This window comes from Callospermophilus lateralis, unplaced genomic scaffold (assembly GCF_048772815.1).
Source record: "Callospermophilus lateralis isolate mCalLat2 unplaced genomic scaffold, mCalLat2.hap1 Scaffold_63, whole genome shotgun sequence".
Lineage (NCBI taxonomy): Eukaryota > Metazoa > Chordata > Mammalia > Rodentia > Sciuridae > Callospermophilus > Callospermophilus lateralis.
Window position 1 is genome coordinate 6,944,313 of NW_027514713.1, and position 21,353 is coordinate 6,965,665.

At 42.0% G+C, this 21,353-nt stretch overlaps 1 protein-coding gene across 1 annotated transcript; it reads right to left on the minus strand.

The window, feature by feature from the left end:
- Window positions 1–1,338: 1,338 nt before the first annotated feature.
- LOC143389486 (ras-related protein Rab-12-like) lies at window positions 1,339–20,917 on the minus strand. The gene is made up of 3 exons (XM_077108376.1): window positions 20,842–20,917; window positions 2,150–2,714; window positions 1,339–1,954 (listed from the first exon to the last, which is right to left on the minus strand). The coding sequence occupies exons 1-3, from the start codon at window positions 20,915–20,917 to the stop codon at window positions 1,528–1,530; spliced, it is 1,068 nt and encodes a 355-aa protein (XP_076964491.1). The 3' UTR covers window positions 1,339–1,527.
- Between the last annotated feature and the right edge of the window lie 436 nt (window positions 20,918–21,353).

A 21,353-nucleotide genomic window follows, 5' to 3' on the forward strand; every position in this document is an offset into this window, starting at 1 on the left:
CCCCACAGAGCAAAGTACCTTTTCTTATCCCCCTAGATTACTACTGTATTAATTCAGACAGAAACCAATTCAGAAAATAAGCATCCCCTTTACATTAAAAATTAGAATGATGTACTTGTAGAGTAAGCCAGACATTGAAATGTAGCATGTTGATCAAGGCAATCAAAAATGCAAAATAGGAAATAAATATGCAGGAGGAGCTGTGAGGAGCACAAATTCCCAGGCAGTAGAGGTCATAAGGCAGCTGAAACCAGGAGACCCTGAACAGAGTGCATCAAGCTCAAGGCAGACAATGGCCCAGCAGACAATGGCCCAGCAGGTGAGGCACACCCGCTTTGCCTGGGATAATTCTGCAGAATCAACTTTTGGAAAAAGTACCTTTATAAATCATCCTCAAAGCAGAAGCTTCTTTTTTTTCATAAATACAAAATTTTATTTGCACTTCATTAGTGTAGAAAGACCACAATGCTTCTCATACCACAATACTCAGGACACGCCAAGTTATTCAAATACATACTTACTTATTTACCTTGACTAAACACAACAGTGCAGTTTAATAAAAGATATACCAAAGATAGAGTTCACAAATTCATTATCAGACAAAGAAAAAAACCAAAAAACTAACAAACAACAACAACAAAAAAAAAAAACAAATATTGAACACAGTCTATGCTTAATAGGAATAGGCTTCACCATAAAGGGGAAAAGTTTTATCATTACAAAGATACAGGATGTTTAGCCTAATACATGTATGTTCTTTGATATAATAAAATGAATCTCTTTAAAATTCCTTTAAACAGGATTTGTTTAGGACAGCAGTGTTGTTTTAAAATCTTTTTTTCTATAGTTTCAAAACACTTCTTTATTGAATTTTTGTCTTTCTTAAAAGCATAGGATACATCTATCAGGAAACCATGAGAGATTCTGTGGCCTCAGGACCAAGTCAAATCCAACCCTTTAGCTAGGAATATCCTATCATTAGAGAACACTAATAAATAACCTTCAACAGCTATGAGTGGAGCTTTGCTTTGTGGCAGAAACACTCCAAAGATGCTACAGCTGGGGAAACATCTTGTAAATAAAGAAAAAAGCACTTAACGTAGCTTTTTTTTTCCACAAAAGTCTTTAGTTTTACAAATTTTCTTTAAAACAGTAAGCAAAGCACCACATTCTCTCTTCTTATCAGAATATCTTCTGTCCTCATAGTATAATTAACAAGGACAATTATATTATTTAAGAAACATTAAACTTTTCTTCTCTCCCATTCTTCATATTAGAAGTACTATGTTTCCCAGTGTATGTACACTATGTACACTGGGGCTATGAATGACATATAATTTGGAGGGAAATATGTAATTTATAACCCAAACTTACCCAGGATTGCATATTTGCATATTTACAAGTTAGTGTATAGCTCTGACTTGGATTACAAAGTGCGAAAGGAAATTGTCAAAATGATTGTAGTGCAGAATAGAATGTTTTTTCCCCTTTTCAGGAATCATTTCCACCTTGTTTCAAAGTAGCAAATCAACAACATCGGACATGCGGTCTTGGTGGAGGCAATTCTGGCGGGATTTCAGGTTCTGGTTGTAATGAGAGAATGCTATTGGACAATTCATTCCTTAAAATATCCAGAGGCATCTTTTTCAGAATATTGTCAACAAGTTTCAGAAATATCTCGTCCACATTGAAGTTGTCCTTGGCACTTGCTTCACAGAACCGCATCCCAGTTATCTGCTGTCTGGTGATTTCTCTGTCCGATTCACAGTCCATCTTATTTCCAACTAAGAGAAGTTCAGCATCTTCTGAAGCATACTTATCAATCATCTTCATCCATTTTGGCAAATCATCAAACGTCTCCTTCTTAGTGATATCATATACTAATATGATCCCCTTGGCACTTCTGTAATAAGCTGAGGTAATGCTGTTGAATCTCTCCTGACCTGCTGTGTCCCTCAGATACTTGGAAGGCGACCAGTGCTGGCTCAACTCCAGCAGTGCCCCAGACAGGGACATGGATGAAGGATGGAGACATGGCACTAACATTCAAGCGTTAGATGACCGGCGATGCCACAGATGAAGCAGCGATTAACGAAGATGAAAGCAAACACACACAGATGGTGGACAGACAGTCAGAGCTGAGGGTAACCAGATTTGCAATAGAATTTTCTTTCCTCTTAGTTCTACAGTTTTGATTTTAAAGTCAACACCCACGGTGGACTTGCAGGCCTCGCAGAAGGTGTCGTCGGTGAAACGCTCCATCAGGCTGGTCTTTCCCACCCCGCGGGAGCCGATGATGATGACCTGCAGCTTGAAGTCCGCGGGCCTGGGGGCCTGTTTCCTCCGACGCGCTTGGCCGCGGGTCAGCACCGCGAAGTCCGCGCCCAGGCCGCCGCCGCCGCCGCCGCCGCCGCCGCGCCCCCCCCCACCCCCCGCCCGCTTCTGCAGCGCGGCACCCGGATCCATGCAAGCATACGGCTCCCGCTCGGCCAGCCGCCCGCCCGCCTCGCAGCCGCGGGCCCCAAGCTCCGGTGCCCCCTCGGCCTCCGCCGCGCGCTGGGCCTCGGCCCCGAATTCGGCGTCCGCCCACTCGAGCGGCCCTGGCGGCCCACGGGTTCCCCGCTGTAGCTGCGCCGCCCGCCGGATTCCCGTGCCCTGCTCCCCGCCGCCGCCACTGCCGCTGCCGCCGGGAGAGGAGGAAGGCAAAGCAGAAGCTTCTTAGGAATACTTCTGGTAAGACTAAGTGTCTTGTTTGTCATTTTCTTTTTATTTTTTTTCTAAAAACTAAATAAAGTTTAGTTTTTAGTTTTTAGTTTCTAAAACTAAATGAAGACAGCAGAATTCTGGCCTGATCAAGGGTAAGAGCCTTTGATTCTCAAAGTTGTTTAGAAGGAAACGGACCTTGAGTGTGACCTGCAATCCTGAGCCCACTCTGAGCCACAGGAGGGAGAGGCAGGGTGTGGACTCCTCAGGCTGAGTCCAGCAAGCCAAGCTCAGGAAAGCCATGACCTTGACTGTAGATTAAACCCCTGCTCCCACAATATGCTAAACTTTATTGATTTTCCCATTGTTTGTGCAGTTAATCTTTTGTTTGTAACCAGGGTTTCAGCTGAGGACAAACAGATGGATTGAAACCCAATCTTCAGGAGCTAATGACCCCTTCTTTCATTTCAGTGGTCCCTGCTGGAACACAAAGGATCGAATCCCAGTTCAATCATGTTTATCTCTGCCTGGTCCTGAGCCCATGGTAGCCTTCAAGTTAGTTTACTATTCACTTTTCTGTTTTCTTTTTTGAGAATTCAGTGATATCAAAAGTAGTAGTTTAAATTTATTTTCTCATATTCTTCCTTAAAATATGGATTTTGCTCTGGGGATAGATGATCATCTTGTAACCACTCACCAACGTTGTATTACAGTGAACTTCAGGAAGAAAGGCCCCTGCTGGGTGAAACATGGAGAATTTGCTCCTGTGTTCTGTCTGGCTCAGGGTGTCCCAGGGGCCTCATCACCCAGCAGGAACACCAGGTCTCCAGGCTTCAGCTGGGGGTGAGGCCCACTTCTGGTGAGTGCCCACGGGGAGCAGGGGGGCTCCTTCTCTAAGTTCATCCTGATTTGGGGATTTCAGCCTGTGGATTTTCAGTTGCTGTTCAGCTACAAGCAGGAGGCACCTGGGGAGGGAAACTTCTGTTGGGGCTGTTCTGGGCCAAGAGGAGGAGCTGACCAATAAATGCTCCTGGAGAGGAAACCCTACAGCCACCGGCGAGGAAAATGGTAAATATCCACCAGAAATTATATGCATTGGGCAAAGTTTTGAGCCAGAAATTCTGCTTCTAGGGAATTATCCTGAACAATAATTAGAAAAGTCATCAATCTTCATATCCCAAAGGAGGCTTATCCCAGTAGTATGGACAGGAATGCAGATGAGACAGCTGAATGTCTAGTGACAGGGTAGGAGAGAAGTCAGTGTACCAGTATAGGGGAAAACAGAGAGTACTTTAAGGAATAACACAGAAATGTGTGTAGTTACATGGGAAAATGACAGTTGCAGAGCTAATATTAAGGCATGCTGCACAGTGTGCCTTAAAAATCTACAGCCACATTCATGTTTCTGAGTAATATAGAGATGGCCCTTCAAACACCACATTCTTACCTTGACCTTAAGGTTCTACTTGAGCAGCATGATGGTTTTATAAAAAGTGATTCCTAAAAGCAGGTGCTGTGTCTTAGCAGAGCAAGGGTACTTTCTTTTTAAAATATATTTTAAAGTCATTATAGGTGCATTAAAAATTGCAAAGAAGCATGGAGGGGGTCCATAATTTTTCAGTCCATTTGTCCTGATAAGTACACCTTGCATAACTCAAGAGAGCATCAAAATCAGGAAAATGACACTGTGCATCTTATATGCATGTTGTGCCATGTCCCATGTGTGTCTCTGTGTGTTTGCAGGTGTCTGCACACTTATCATGTGTGTTCTTTGGAGTAGCCACAGGCTCAGTCCAGGCAGGAAACTGTACCTAGCCGAAATCTCCTCACCCTCTCTTCCTCTCTCCATTCATGACCTCTTCCAGCTATAGTTGCCATCTTCATCTTTATTACCTTTCCATATCTTTGCAATGTTACCTCACAAATGCTGTATCATATGCAGTCTGGAACATCTGAAGATTGGCTTTTCTACTCAGGATAATTTTTTTGATAGTTAAATAACTGTTGAATGTGTTAAGAATTTATTTCTTTTTATGACTGACTAGTATTCTAGCCTGTGGCTACAAAACAGTTTAACTATTCACCCAATAAAATTTGTGTGGGTAGTTTTCAGTTTAGGGCCATTAGGACTAAAGCTGCCAACATTAATGGACAAGGTTTTTCAGATAAATCAGCTTGCATTTATATGAAATTAATGCCCAAGAATGCAATGGCTATGTTGTATGATAAGTTTATTTTTAGTTTTTAAAGGAACTACCTAACATTTTTCCAGAGTGGTTGTACCATTTGAAGTTGCCATGTTTGAATGATCCAGGTTCTTAGCACCTTCATCAGCATTTGCATTCAGTGATAGGGTGAGGGAGAGAAAGAGAGAAGCTAGAACAACATACATTGAAATATGCAGTCTTGAACAATAATATCCATGCTGATAACATCACAATACCTGATCTCAAATTTTATTACAGAGCTACAGAAACAAGGCCTGCATACTGGGCACCAAAACAGACAAAAGACACATGGAATAGCAGAGAAGACACAGAGGCAAACCCATACGGAGTCTTCTTATCATTGACAAAAATGCCAAAAACATACACTGGATGGGGAAAAATAGCCTTTTAACAAATGGTGCTGGAAAAACTGAGTATCCATTTGTAGAAGAAAGAAACTAGTTCTTTATCTCTCACCCTGCCCAAAAGTCAATTCAGATTGCATCAAAGACCAGGGAATTAGGCTGGAAACTTTACAACTTCTAGAAACTCAACACTCCAACATCTTGAGGCAGACACTGGCTTCCTTCATAAGACTCCTAAAACTCAAGAGAAAAAAACAATAATAAATAAGCAGGACAGCATCAAATTAAAGAGCTTCTGCACATCAAAGCAAACAAAACTGTGAAGAGAGAGCCTACAGAATGGGAGATCTCTGCCACCTGCTCCTCTGACAGGGGATTAATATCCAGACTATATAAAGAACTCAAACTTAACACCAGAGGGGAAAAAACAAGGAACCCAATGAATAAGTAGGCAAATGAGATAAACAGACATTTCTCAAAAGAAGAAATGCAAATGGCTTATAGATACACAAAGAAAATATTCAATGTCCTTTGCAATCAAGGACAATCAAATCAAAATTGCATTGAGATTTCATCTCACTCTGCTTAGATTGCCAGCATTGAGAATACAAACAGCATTAAGTGTTGGAGAGGATGTAGGAATAAAGGTGCACTCATCCATTGTGGCTGGGACTGCAAATTAATAACCTCTCTGGAAAGCAATATGGAGATTGCTCAATGATCTAGGAATGGAACCACCATATGACCCAGCTATCCCACTCCTCCTTATTAATCTAAAGAACTAAAATCACTATACTGTAGTGATACAGCTACACCAATGTTTATAGCAGTGCAATTCACAATAGCCAAGTGATGGAACTAGCCCAGATATTTGTCAACAGACAAATGGATAAAGAAAATGCGGTAGATATACACAACAGAGTTTTACTCAGCCATAAAGAAGAATGAAATTGTGTCATTTGATCGGAAATGCATGAAACTGGAGAACATTTTCTTAACATTTTCAAGCCAGACCCAGAAAATCAAGGATTGAGTGATTTATCTTATATGCAAAAGCTAAAGACAAAAATGAATTAATATAAAAAAGATCTCATGAAAATAGAAGGGAGAACAATGGAGCGAAAATGGAGGGAATTGGAAGAAAGGAGGAATGGGAAAGAGGAGGAACTGCAGAATGAGACTGTCTGATTATGCTATGTTCATGAGCAGATATATCACAATAAATTCTACTTTTATGTATAGCTATAGTTCACAATTAGAAACAATGAATAAAGAGAAGGAAGACCAGTAGGTTAGAGGAAGGAGGTCTGGAGAAGAAGGAGGGGAGGGAAGAAAAAGTCCTGGGGAAATAGAGTGAATTATGCACTAATAAAAACACATTAATCGATCAATAAATCTTTCTTAGAAATGGTTACCCACATTTTTACCATGCACATCAGAGCACTAATCTCCAGAATATATAAAGAACTCATAAAGCTAAACACTCAAAAAACAAATAACCCAATCAATAAATGGGCTAAAGAAGTGAACAGACACTTCAAAGAATAAGAAATATAATCATGAAATACAATAACTATACTATAGTGCTACAGCTACATCAATGTTTATAGCATAAATATATGAAAAAGTTTTCATTTCTAGCAATTAGAGAAATGAGAATCAAAACTACTCTAAGATTTCATTTCACTCTTGTCAGAATGGCAGCTATTAAGAATAAAAGCAACAATAAATGTTGGCGAGAATGTGGGGGAAAATGCACACCCTTACATTGCTATTGGAATTGCAAATTGGTGCAACCACTCTGGAAATCAGTATGGACACTCCTTAGAAAACTTGGAATGGAACCATTATTTGATCCAGTTATCATACTCCTCAGTCTATACCCAAAGGACTTAAAAACAGCATACTATGGGGACATAGCCACATCATTATTTATAGGAGCACAATTCACAATAGCTAAATTGTGGAACCAACCTAGATGTCTTTCAAAAGATAAATGGATAAAGAAATTGTGGTATATATACATGATGGAATATTACTCAGCATTAAAAGGTAAAAAAATCATGGCATTTGCAGGTAAATGGACGGTGTTGGAGAAAATCATGATAAGTGAAGTAAACCAACCCCCAAAACCAAAGGCTAAATGTTTTCTCTGATAAGGGGATGCTTATCCATAATGGAGGGAGGCATGAGAGAAATGGAGGAACTATGGATAGGGAAAATTGAGGACAGGACATGGGGTAGAAAAAATGGTGGAATGAAATGGAATCCTTACCCTAGGTACATGAATGAAGACATGAATTGTGTGACTCTACTTTGTGTACAAACAGAGAAATAGAAAATTGTGCTCCATTTGTGTACTATGAATCCAAATCCATTCTGCTCTCATGGATAGTGAATTAATACAAATAAATAAATATATAAATAAATAAACAGGAAAAAATCATTTGCCACAGTTGGTGGTAAGGTGACTGAAAATAATTTTTCTATTTCCCCTTCCTCTACTGTAAATATATACTGCTTTTATTTGGGCAAAACATTAAAAAGTATGCTATTGTTTAAGAAAGTATTGGCGTTGGCAATGAAAGAGCTTTATGGATTGAAACAAGATGATTCTATGGGTTTATGCAGCAGGAATTCTTCCCCACTTCATCTACTTGAAAAAATAATCTTCAGTTTGTTTTCTACTATTTTATATCCACATTGTGGAGGACAAAAGTGATGCTAACTTCACTAGTATTTAAGTTAAACACAGTACAGTTTACCTACTGGCATTCCTCAGCAGGTAAAATTAAGTAAAATTAAGAGGTGCTTTGAAAACCACAATTTTTGGCTGGTAGATGAAGGAAAAGTCATTAGTTGGTCACATTTCTTCCTTAGGAATATCCTCATTTTCATCCTGGCATTCAGGGACTTATCTGGATGGATTGTTCCTTCTGAAAGGGACAGGTACAGAGAGTAGGTTTGTTGTTGTTTGGCTAGGCAAGCCTGGGGATGAATCTGCTTTATCCAGAAACAAGGGCTACAAATGGCAGATTATTCTGTTTTATTGCACCCCACAGAAGTCTTTTGAAATGAAGTCATTTACTTCTTGTTTTTTAGGCTAAAATTCATTGGAGTGGTAGATAGATTGTATTGTTAATGTTTGTTTCTGGAACCCTTGAGAAGCTCATTTTTACTGGATATGGCTTTAAACAGCCAACTCCACTGTGAGCACATTTCTGGGGCCCTTGTCCATTGTCTGCAAAGGAAAGGGTCTAGCATCAGCATTGCTTGTGAGTTTTGGGTTTTCCTCCCCTTTTTTTCTGAATCACTTTCCTTATTTTGGAACCTCAGAGAAACTACCTGGACCAGGTGCTTCAGGCTGGACCTTCTGACTGGCACAGCAGGGCTGGTGCAAAATGAATGAGCAGGAAACCCCCATTTCCCACCTCTGTCATCAGAAGGTGGTGGCAGGGGGTGGGGGAAGTGCCAAGCATCGAATTGCACTTTGAAATTTTCTTCCCAAAGTTCAGCTGGTCTGTCCTCTCTCTGCAGAGCAATTTGAATGAAAGATGCATGAACATTTCAGCCACTTTGGATTTCTCTGCAAAAGATCATGCCATCCGTGGGAGCCAGGGAGAGAGACAGGCACTCCCTCTGCTCCTGGTGCTGATTAAGACTGAATCACCTTTTTTCCATTGTGAAATTCAAGCCCCAGAACACCAAAGAGAAAATGTATCCCTACAGCTGTGGATGATTCTCCCTCCTTTGGCCTCCAACCTGTTTTGCTGCATGGATAGAAATAGAATGGTGAATGGCTATTTGTTCTAAGAAAAGCTAAGCCCTTAACTGGTCAAAGAGTCAGCAATAGAGGTATCTGGAATGTTCTTTTGTTGAGTCAGGGAAAAATCCCATGAGAAGAGTGGGGCCAGGGCTTCCTGGGTCACAACCTACCATGAATCTGGCTGGCTTTCCTCAAACATAATAGGAATAAATCTAAAGAGGGTGAAGATGCACACAAAGGGGCCTTCTTTCCTCTTTGTTTCCAGCAAAAACAGTCAATTATGTGTATTTCCCATTGTTAATCAAGAATACTGAGGAACCCAAGGCCTTGTCTCCAGTGTCTTGGGATGTGGGAGGATGCCTGTGCCTGGGGCAGAGGGCAGGGACTGATCTCAGGGCACTTCATCTCTGAACCTGCTCCTGTCTTTGCCTGTGGAAAGGTGATGGTTTCAGTAGCCACTGCACCAGCTCAGGGAGGATTAAAGAAAATAATACATGCAATGTTCAGCACGGGGGTGGGGATCCATGAGAGAGCACTAGTAGTACTCTCAAATACTTACCAGGTAGTGCCATTGTAAGTAAATCCTAGACTTCAATGTCATTCTTGTGGCAACACCTCTCTCTAATACAGTAGAAATGGAAATAATCCACTTTTATTTTCACTTGTTTACACTTACCTTCTGTGTTAAAGACATGTCAGTATATGCTCCCATGGGTGCAGGATGTCACTGTTGAATACTTCTAGTGCAGTCTAATCTCCTAGGAAACCTCCAGAGGAGCCCCTGTGCCCCTCAGGACAGTGGATACCCAGGCACATGGTGGCCTCTCAACCAGTGCTTGTGGATGATTAAATAAGTCTTCAATATGCATCTGCTTTCCCCCTCCTGTCAACCTACAAAAATCTTCCAGGCAACAGAGACATTACAAAAAAACTGCCTGTAGTTTTACATTTTGAAGATGAAGAACAGGGCCATTGAATATTAAAAAGAATAAGAAATTTTAGAGAATGGGATCAATCCAGAAAGGGAGGTTCACACTGACTTATGATGACCTTTCTCATAAACAAAGCTACCTGAAACGTCAGTGGATCCTGTATAATCTTTATATCCTTTGAATCATGTGTGAGCTGTGTGTGGAAGCTACAGTGTATTAGTGTTCAGGTGTATGTTTGTGTGTTGTTGGGCTGGGGAAAGGAGCACAGACCCGAGAAGGCAGAGGACTTTGTATGAGCTCACTATGGTCATAGTGCACTCTTTCCTGTGACCTGTCCCAGTCCCTGAGAAGTTCCCTATCTTCCAGCAGTAGCTGCTGGTTGTGAGACCCTGAGAGCGAGCACCTGCTGCTTCCAGTCACCACTGAGTCCACAGTTCCCAGAATAACACCAGGATGCATTATGTGCCAAATAAACATTTGTGGATCTAATATTTGTTGAAGAAACAGACCCATTACTTCAACTATTTTCTCAATTCCTTCATATTGATGAATTCTACATTGAACTTTATTATGTATGTCCATCAATTTCACATGACTGTGGCCCTATCTTTCATGGTCAATCCTACTCTACAGCAGCTGCTATCGACTTAGAGAGGTGCTGAAGTGGTGTGTCTGGGTCAGGGAGCAATACTTGCATTGTGAAAGGCAGGCCAGCCCTAGAACACTTAGTAGGTACTGTGCAGGGATGGTGGAGGGGCACCACAGAGAAATGTCTCCTGAGAAGTCTATGAAGAGGTGAGAGGCTTCCCAGGCCTGCAGTGAGCCCAGATACTATCTTGAGAATAACAAGAGTGAATAGCAAGTTTTTTCTTGAAAAATACACTTAAGATGTTTTTTTTTTTCTTTAGAGCATAAAATTTGAACACAAGAGGTAGGGATTATCTACTCCCACTTACTAGTGTATGGTGAATTAAAGTTCCTAAGGATCTAAAGTTAATATTCTTTTCCTTCCTCTTTAGTCTCCTGCTTATTTCCCTTGGCATTTCTAATATGATGGAAAAGGGCCACACACTTTGGTATTGATGGGCGTGAGCTGAAAGAATGTAGAGACTATGGTTGTGATACTAATTGTGTGTGCTTAGGTTCAGTGATACTCAAATGGCTGGTGGAACACTCTCCCTGGTGGGTATCTGATGAGACCAGCATTTGACCGTAGGCCTCATAAAAATGTTTTTGCTTTATTGATTTCCCCAATACAGCGAAAAGGAGACAGAAGGGTAAATTCTCTCCCTTTCTCCATTTCTCTCTGTCCACCCGCCTTCTTGAGCTGGGATGTGCATAGTATCCTGCCCTTGTACATGGGAGCTCCTAGTTTTTGGATCTTTGAACTCCAGGACTAACATGGGTGACCCTTCCATCTGCCCCTAGAATCTGCCCAGCTCCAACCCTGTTCTCAGAATTTTGGATTCAGACTGAATTACACCACAGGCCTCCTTGGTTATGTAGCTTGTAGATGGCATCCTGTGGGACTTCTTAGCCACCATGTGAGCCAATTCCCATAATAAATACCTTATCTATCTTCTTATTTATCTCCTCTTGGTTCTGTTTCTCTGGAGAACCTTGACTAATATGCTATTGAGATAGAATGGACACTGCTCTGAGTGTTGCCATTGTAAACATTTATGGAGTCAACTTTGCCATAATAATTTTTCCATAGTATGAGGATTATGCCAGCTCACATTTTATCCTAATAGGCTATATGGTGTTTATGCTGCATAATCTATAGCAAATATTAATTTTGGCATCGTGCTATGGCTTTTTTTATACATCCTTAGCATAGATTTTCATTGGCAGTTTGAAGAGCAACAAAGAAACAGGTAGGAGTTATTTCATCCATTTGCAAAGAATAACACTGGTGTTAAGAGAGAATCCGAATGAAGTGTACTTTTATAGACTAACAGGCTTGCTTTATGCAGGGGGTGGAATGCAGGAGAGATTACTCATGTGGACTTTGCAGCCAGAAAGATCTGCGTTCAAATCCCACCACTGCTACTGGACATTTGAGTGACCACGGACAACTTGGGTAACCCCTTCAGAACCCAGTTTTGCCATATGTGAGTGGGAAAATGTCTGTATAAGCCATTTTTTAAGGTTTCTCAAGGGCTTTGAAAGCTCATAGCAATGATGACTGGCCTATTTTTATACACACTATTGATAATGTTAATTATTGCATTTGTTGGTACCAAGGGCTCTTTTGTAGGGATACTTTGCTTGTGTTTTGAGGCAGATGGCACTTCCATATGAAGAAGTTATCCATGAGAGTTTCCATCAAGAATACTTTCTGAGGGGCTGGAGTTGTGGCTCAGTGGTAGAGTGCTTGCCTAGCACATTTGAGGCATTGAGTTTGATCCTCAGCACCACATTAAAAAAATAAATAAAATAAAGGTATTATGTCCATCTATAACTGATAGAGTACAGTCTCATACTTGCATCAAAAATAGACTACTACATGCCAGTACTTGTTAACAATATTTGCTAATTTGGTGAAGTCCATAATGAGTTTCTAATCACACTTCCATCTTGGTGGTTGAATTTACAATGTATGATTGAGTGATTGAGTTTCATTTTGATGCATGTTTTCAATGAGGCTTCTGTGGGAGTGTTGCATTTGAAGTTCTTTGCAAGTGAAAATCTCTGCAACACATGAGGGGATTCTCAAAAAACATATATAGTAAATGTCTTGCTTTTAGAAAAAGATGGAGTTACAGAGGTCAGTTTTAGCCTCCTTCCTGAAACAATAATAATGACAAAAACATCCTGAAGTAAATGAAAATATATAAAATGACCACTTGTAAGACACACACACACACACACACACACACACACACACACAATCAACAAAGGATGAAAAGGTAGGATAGTGAGGGTAGTCCCACACCCACTCTGGCTCACCACCTGAAGATTCCCAACTGTAGAGTCTAGCAGGGGCCTGGTGGATGCCTGCTTTGGGGAGACAGAGCTGAGAGTGAAAAAGATCAGAGCAATGGAAGTGTGGGGGTCCAAGGATCAGTCAGAGAGAACTGTGCAGACAGAGCTCCAGGGTGGGCCAAGGATACTCAGTGTTCAGCTGAGTATCCATTAATTCACACTGTGAGAAAACTACCCAGACCTGGAGAAGAACCCCACAAAGCATGAAGCAGGACAGCTAGGTGCACACACAGACTGGTAATAGCGCCTGCTTCTGTCATCCGCATCTGCTACCGTGAGAGGCGTGGGGCACCAGGCAAGATCCTCAGAAATGCCGCTCTTTGTCAGCAGGGAATAATGAATTCTAATCTGAGTGCTGTTCCTGTGCAGCCTAACAAATCTTAAAAGCATCATTTCAAAAGGTCCAACTGCAGCCAGGCAGAGTGGCGCACACCTGGAATCCCAGCAGCTCTGGAGGCTGAGGCAATAGGATCTAGGGTTCAAATCTGGTCTCAGCAAGTTATCAAGGCCCTAAGCAACTCAGTGAGACCCTGTCTGTAAGATATATACAGATATATAAAAGTGCTGAGGATGCAGCTCAGTGGCTACGTGCCCCTGGGTTCAATTCCTGGTACCAAAAATAAAACCACAAAGAGCAACCCAAAATACAGGGATGCAACTGCATCTAAGCAACTTAATTGAATCCAGGAACAAAGCTTGAGTATTTTTAGAATACACAAAGTTCTACCAGTTAACAAGGTGAAATTCACAGTGCCTCACATCCAATTAGGAACGATTAGCTATGCAAAAAAACAGGTCTCCTGAGACTTGCATGAAACAATTAATCATCCATCAATTAAATCAAACAAGAATAGACATAGCTATTGTCATTAGCAAATTAAGACATAGGAGTTAATATAATTGTAATTTCTGTGCTAAAAGATAAAGTAATTTTTATTTTATTTTTGCAACCAACATTAATTAGGACTTTGAACCCATCCATTTAAAAATATTACTTTTCAGAAATCCTGGGAGGTTTGTGTTGTGTGGTGTGGCTTTAGGGATTAAGCTGAGCTATTAAGCTATGGCTCTGAGGTGCTCTGTACCACTGCTCCTGCCCCACAGCCCAGGAGGATGGTGTTCACTTCTTCCTAGGTACTTTGACATTTCTTAAATTGCAGCTCTCCAAAATGCTGTCCTGCTAATATGAAGTCAGCATCCTGCTCCAGAGAAATTACACTTCACTGGAAATCACACCTGAAACTATTGCTTCCAATCACTGCATCATATGAAACTCAAAGGAGATCCAGGATAGAAGCAACCAGCAGAGAAAAAGTATTTGTATTTTAAAATCACAGGGTAGTTAATTACCCAGGTATTCCTGAGGGTCAAAACCAGGAGCAAATAGTGTCAGACAGCAGAGAATGCAAGAGAAAATATTTCTGTGATTTCTGTCACATTCCACAGGACACCGTGATGAGTGTTTACCCAGGTCCAGTCTCTGACCAGAATGAATGTGCTCTGTTACCTATTACCTTGCTGGTTTGTTTAGTAATCTTTATTGATTTTCTTTATTGATAATATTATTGTTGATATTTCAGGACTGCATTGAATTAAATTAAGAGAAATCATAAAATGTAAAACTTGACTAATATTTTATTATAATGTTAAGATTTATACTACACCACCATAGGATAGATGCATAGTACTTATTGTTTTGGGTACATGTGTTTGCACTCAACAAAAGAGAGTGTTAAATCAAATATAATTATTTGGAGGTAGTCTCTATTTCAAACTACAATAAAAATTCTCTGAAAACAAGAAATAGGGTATGGTTTAATTTACATTCTCTTTTCTCTTTGAACGTTAAGCCCTGGCCTAATCCCTGATAATTTCTTAATTTAATTGATTCAATATATTTGTCTTGGAAATGGACACAGAGAAGTAAAAGTGGCAACATGACTCATCAATTTATTTCAACAATAGAGAGTGTGGCTGTCCTATTTGGGGATATTAACAGCACAAACATGAGATTCTGCATTTGTCCACAATAAATTGACCCTTGGCTGATAAATATGAGAACAAACATGAAGAAATGTTTTAGAAACATTTTTAGAAGAAAGGTTTTAGAGATCAATAGGTCAGTATTACATGTAGTTGGTTCTTATGCCTATTTCCTACTCATAGCATTTTAGATATTCACCATGGGCTGATAGATTCCCAAAGAAAATTCATGGCATGTTAAAAACTGTCCTATTTTATTGTGGATGAAACAAGCAAATATATCAAAGAAATGAGCAGGACTTGAGAAATGAATTACATTTTATTCTGTGTTTTCAGAAAATTTCAGATGGCTTTCTCACTCCATCTAAATGTGGTTACCTGCATCCTCCAAGGACGCTCATTTACCAAGGGCCTGACATGTTTGGGATTTGTTGTGGTGGTAATTTAAAATTATACCCTGTGACTTTCTCCTCCTCTTTGAGTGAAGCCAGCTGGGCTGACACCACCTTTCTGTCTTCCCTTTGTTTGTCTTTCCCCACTTTCCAGGTCCTGAGTCACTAGGAATGGAAGGAAAAGAGCATTTCCTTCCCCAGCAAAAGTTACACAGTGCCAGAGGGTGGCTTTTGAGGGCAATGTTAGCTAAATAGAGCACACAGACTCTGTGAGGGAAGGCTTTAGCCTACAGCTCCTCATTGCTAACTTAGGGCTCACACAAGAACCCCCAAGCACCTTCCACATGCCATTTTGGAAGAGCTGATCCCAACTGTCCTGAAACCCAAATTCACAGTGCTGCTTAGTGGCATCACTGGAAACCTTCCTGGGTGATGCTCATTTGCTAAAGGAACCAACTTTCATCTCCATGGAAGAAACTGCAAATCTTTCAGGTACTCTGTTCAGGAGGTTCAGGGAGCTTTGTGAGAACACTGTTTGCTCCTGCCCCTTGTCATAACCCCTGGATGGAGAAATGTTTTAGTTCATAATGAACTAAAAAATGATTGATCTTAAAAATGTGTTTATTTATTTTACAGTAGTTTAGAATTTACAGAAAAGTTGCTGAGGTGATTCAGAATTTTCCTGGACCCCAGACTTCATCTCCTTTTATCCACAGCTACTATTTCTATGGTACATTGTTCTCACTAATGAATTATTGCTAATATTTCAGGACTGTATTGAATTAAATTCAGAGAAATGATAAAATGCAAAACTTGACTAATGTTTTATTATAATATTAAGACTTATTCTACACCACCACAAGATAGATGTGTAGTACTTACTGTTGTCCATGCTTTACTCAGACTTCCTTGGCTTTATCCAAGGTCCCTTTTCTGTCCAGAGGCTCAGGAAACCACACTGCATGTGTTTGCCCTGTCTCTTGACACACTTCTTACCTGGGACTGACTCTCAAGTTTTCTATCAAGCTATATCCATTATTGAACTCCTGATTCTGACAGTTCTGAGGAATACTAGTCAGATATTTTACAGAATCCTCTCTGATTTGGGTCTGTTTGTTGTTGTTTTTTAGGGCTAGCCAGGAATAATTTTCTCTGTGTGTATATATGTGTGTGTGTGTCACAGTGTTCTCATCCAGGTAGGCTCCTGGTGCCATGTCAAGCTCCATGTGTGTCGTTTGTCTGTTTACCACCCATCTTCGACCATCCCCATTGTTCTTGCCTTCCCCAGTTTCTCTCAGCCATTCATTGTCTAATTTAAGTAAAGAAACATTACATATATATATATATATATATATATATATATATATATATATATATATATATCACAAAATAAATATATGGTTACTTATGTATGGAGTTTTTACTCCATATAATTTCTTGGAGATTCCAAGCTGTATGCATCAACATTCCAGGTCTTTTTAATCCCCAGGTGCGTTAAATGATATGAAAATATTACCATCTGTTTAACCATCCACCTGTTGCAAGATACTCAGACAAGTTTCCGTTTGGGATAAAAATCATCTTGGGTGATTTTTTCTTTAAAAAGTTCCAAATTGAACAAAACTCCTTTCTATGATGGATGCTTGTCTTTTCTATTTTCAGGAAATGAATAATTTTATGATGAACATCATCTTCATTAAAAGCTCATGTCTCCTTCTAATCTTTCCATAGACACAGTTTGTTAGATATGTTAAATAACTGGGTTTTGGGGATTTGGAATTTAACACCTACTTCCATTTTTTTTTTCCTGAGAACTGCTTATTATTTACTCCGTCACAAGCACAGTACTGTGAAAGATGAGGATCCTGTTCCTCACAAAGCTGTGGAGAGCTCAGAGAGGAAGAAAGGGGTTTGATATCCATGGCTCCCAACCCTTGATCTCTGTGATAGGGCTGCTGGGCCCATCAATCTCATCTGCTGATGGGAAGTGGATCCTAAGTGTGGGGGCAGAGAGAATGCTTGAGAGGGTGCCTGGCTGCCTTCACAGCTGGGGAATGGAGACTGCATGCTTCCAGTTTCAGGGCCCAGGGCAGTTCAAAGCTTTAATCTCACATCTGTTTTTCTGAGTATTGAATTGATTTTAAAATGCTTAATTTTCATTGAAACAACACTCTGTTCCCTTTCCCAACTTTCGGCCTCCTGGAGCTAAACATTCCCCACCCTGCCATGCAGCTTGAAGTTGGCACATGGTTAGGGGTGTTCAGGGAGCCCCTTTCCTGTATACAAAGCTTAAAGAGCCCAGTGGGTACCTGTGACTCTGTCTTGCCCCACACTCTCAACCTGTAGCTGAGAAGTGGGTTAATCCCCCGGTTTCATTGTTAAGTCTAACAGACCAGCCTTGGGGACAACCTAAAGAACTGAAATTAGGAGCAGCATGGGGGACAACAGATCTATACTAGCACAGGAACAAATAATGTGTCCAGGTTGGTGGGGCACCCAGGAGTGACAGCCATAATGAGCATGTCTGACCCACACTCTGTGGCTTCACCATGTACACAGCTCTGGGGCAGGTGTGTTGGATATCAGGAAAGCAATCTTGGAAAATCCACTAATGGCCCTCTGGAGAATCTGCAGGTTGGTTGAGAAGATAAGACTTCACTTGCAGAAGGTGCAGACAGGACACAAGGCATGCCATCCACTGTGCGGTCATCCACTGTGCCAGTGTAGCTTCGAGCCAGTGGGTGCACAGGCATGGTGGAATCTGCTGGCCTTATGGAAAAGGGCACTGCAGGTGGAAGGACAGCAGGATGAGGAGTTGCCTGCACAGGGTGATGGTGGAGGGGCAGTGGAGGAGGCACCTCTGACTTGGCAGTGAGTTACAGATGGAGTGTGTTACAGATGCTCTGACAGGCACATCTCTGTGGAGAGAGAGAGGCACAGACAGCTGGAGTGGCAGGTATGGGCAGAGACAGGGAGACGTGAGCCAATGGCTGGCCTCTGGGAATGCACGGCTTCACCCTTATAGACTGATCTGGATGCCCACAAGTTGTCTTACTTAATGTAGGAGCACCACGATGTCCAGAATAAAGTTGACTCCCCCAGTCACCTGGGAACTAGACAACAATCAGGACCCTAAGCAGAGCTCAGGATGAGCTCAGCTCCACAGCCAGAGATCGGGTCTGAGCCCCAAGTGCTGGCCCTCACTAGAATGGGGTGTCAGCAGTCCCCAGCCCTCTGTGCCTCAGTTTTCTGCTCTGTGAAAGAGGGTGGTGTTAGCTCCTAAAGTAGTAAGTTTTCTATAGAAAACCTAAAATTTTGCCCTTAAAATAATTGCAAACTTCTGAATGAAGTGTGTTACAGATACTCATAGATACTAATTAGCTGTTTTTTTCTGCAGAGATATTTAATAATTACCACAGATGATGCCTAGTAAGGCCATCATACACACACACACACACACACACACACACACACACAGCCTTTTATCTCTGGCTTTTCAGGTAATGTGATTTCCACTGTCTGTCCTTGGTTAATGTCTCCTATTAAGTTGGGTGGGACATTCTCAGAATGAGGTTTGAATCTTGCTGTGGCTGCAGGTGTGCCTGATTAAATAAAGCTCCTGTCAGGCCCACAAACCTCGGAGATGCTGCTTCCATGAAGAAAACACACAAGGGAAATCCCAAGTGGTTTCATCATTGGGCACAAACAGAGTGCCAATGTGCACTCAGGTTTAAGAGACTCTTGTATTCCCTGAAGTGGAAACTCAGCCTCTGATATTCATGTAATGAGCATATGCTGGGGATTAATCAGTGTGATCAGTGCAAAGTTTATTAATTCATGCATTAGCATCTGTGCTGGGTGGAGGCTCGTGTAGAGTGGGGCAGTGCTCATCTCAACCTGGCCTCAAACAGTGAGTCAAGGCCAGAACAACCAAGCCTTTGGGGCTGGGATCATCTTACACATGTAAGACTGCTTCAAAGCATCTGTGACCTTGTTTATCTGACCAGGATTGATCCCTGGCAACAGAGGCCCTGGGTTCCCAGGAGACTCGGCATCTCGGGTCCTGTGGTCAGTTATTTCCACCCAAGGTGGCTGAAGGTGGCTGCTTCTGCTGCAGCACCAGCCTAGATCCTGCAGGTGCAGAGGAGCCCAGGAGGAGAGGATGGTGTACCAGGTGCTGTCACACCAGTGTCACAGGACCTCCAGGTAAATTAGTGGCCACAGGCACATCTCTGCAGCCAGTGAAATCCAGCCCTCTTTCTGGTCGTGTCCCGGCTCTGGGTCAGCTCTGCCAGGACAGGGAGCTGGATTCAGGGCTGAGTGCTGGGCATACCACCTCCTTAGAGCAGGGGCAGGTTACAAGTTCTGTCTCCACACATGGTACAGAGGATGTGTCTGTGTGTACCTGGGGAGAATGACACCTGTGCCCCGTGCAGTGATGTGAGTGGCCCTTGGTGACAGTGGGATGAAGTACGGTGAAGGTAATAGATGGAGTAATGAGATGGAGAGATGTGGTGGGTGACAGGGCTGCCTGAGACAGTAGGGGCAGGGCAGCCCCCCTGGGAGGGCGTGGGCACACTTTCCTCTGAGGAGTAAAGATGCCTGGGAGGCCAACCAGGCAGATGCCAAGAGGGGACCCTGAGTCAGGAGTGGGTGTGGCTGGCTCCAAGAATAGAGGCACCCAGGGTCACCCAACAGAGTGCTGACCAGCTTGTCATGTGCCAGCAGGACCCCATGATGTGGCTTTGCAGCAGCTATCTAAACCAGCTGAGTGGCAGCAATGTAATTTGTACTCATTTATGATAAGTAGCTCATTGTGTCTCTAATTTTCATCTCCTTTATTAGCAAGCTCATCTGCTTCTATGATAGAGGCCCCCTTTGTGTGCGTGTGTCTATTTGCCTGTGGAGATGACCAGGAGTGTGACTGGTGATGAAAAGTGGTTTTGATGGGGTGCAGGCAGCAGGGCATGAGGCCGAGTGGTACCCCAGGATATTGACACACCAGCCAGAGAAGCAGGTGTGAATTGTGCAAAGTCTCCCAAATCTTTGATTTGAACATGTGCATTTTGTCTTCTTGGAAGGCAGGGAATTCTTATATTAGAGGCCTCAGGAAGCTAAGACACCCAGTGTAATGGAATTCCTTGATCTGTGGTTTTGTTGGGAGAGTTAGATGAGCAGTAAATGTAATGCTCAGTGGTGGGCACAGGGTGAGGAGTGAATGGAGTGCCTCACCTGTGGATAAATCTTCCTTCATGGAGAAGGTATGTTTGCCAGGGGCTGTTGGGTATGAGCAAATTAGGACAGAGAGAGAGAGAGAGAGAGAGAGAGAGAGAGAGAGAGAGAGCACACAAGTGCAGACTGAGGTGGGGTGGGTGCGGGGGATAAAATGCATGACTTTTTTGCTACCTGTTCAGGAATCTTGTGCATATTCCCACCCTCCTGCTGCCAGGTTCCTACCTCCTTGTCAATCACACTGGAGCCACTGACCCTGGACAACCCTCTTACCTGCATTGCTATTAAACATGCTGGTTAAAGATGGGTCTTCTGAAAGTCCACTGTGGAAGTCAGGGCCGATGAGCATCGGTTCCTCACCATGTGGCATTGGGTCTCTCTCATCCAAGAGGCTGCATCCTTCACTGTCCTGCATTTTGCTTGATGGTGTTTTCTTTATGGCTGGATTTGCCAGTCCTCAAACCAGTCCAGGTAACAAGCTTCCTGGAATCTTGGTGGTTGTTACACAGTGCTAACTAATTAGCCTGCACTAAATGGAAACAAGAACAAAACAATAGCCAAGTTCATTGCTTGTGCTAAATAAAATACTGTATTGACAATATAGACAAAGCTTAAAGATAACAGAAATATAGTGAATAAACATAGATTTTTCTTTCCTGGGATGTTGAAATAATACTAGTGTTATTCCTCACTGCTGAGTGGGATTATCCTAAGACCTGTGTTGGAAAAAAAAGCTTCAAGCCCAGTTCCTGGTGCCAATGGAGGGTTTAGTAGTGATTGATAGA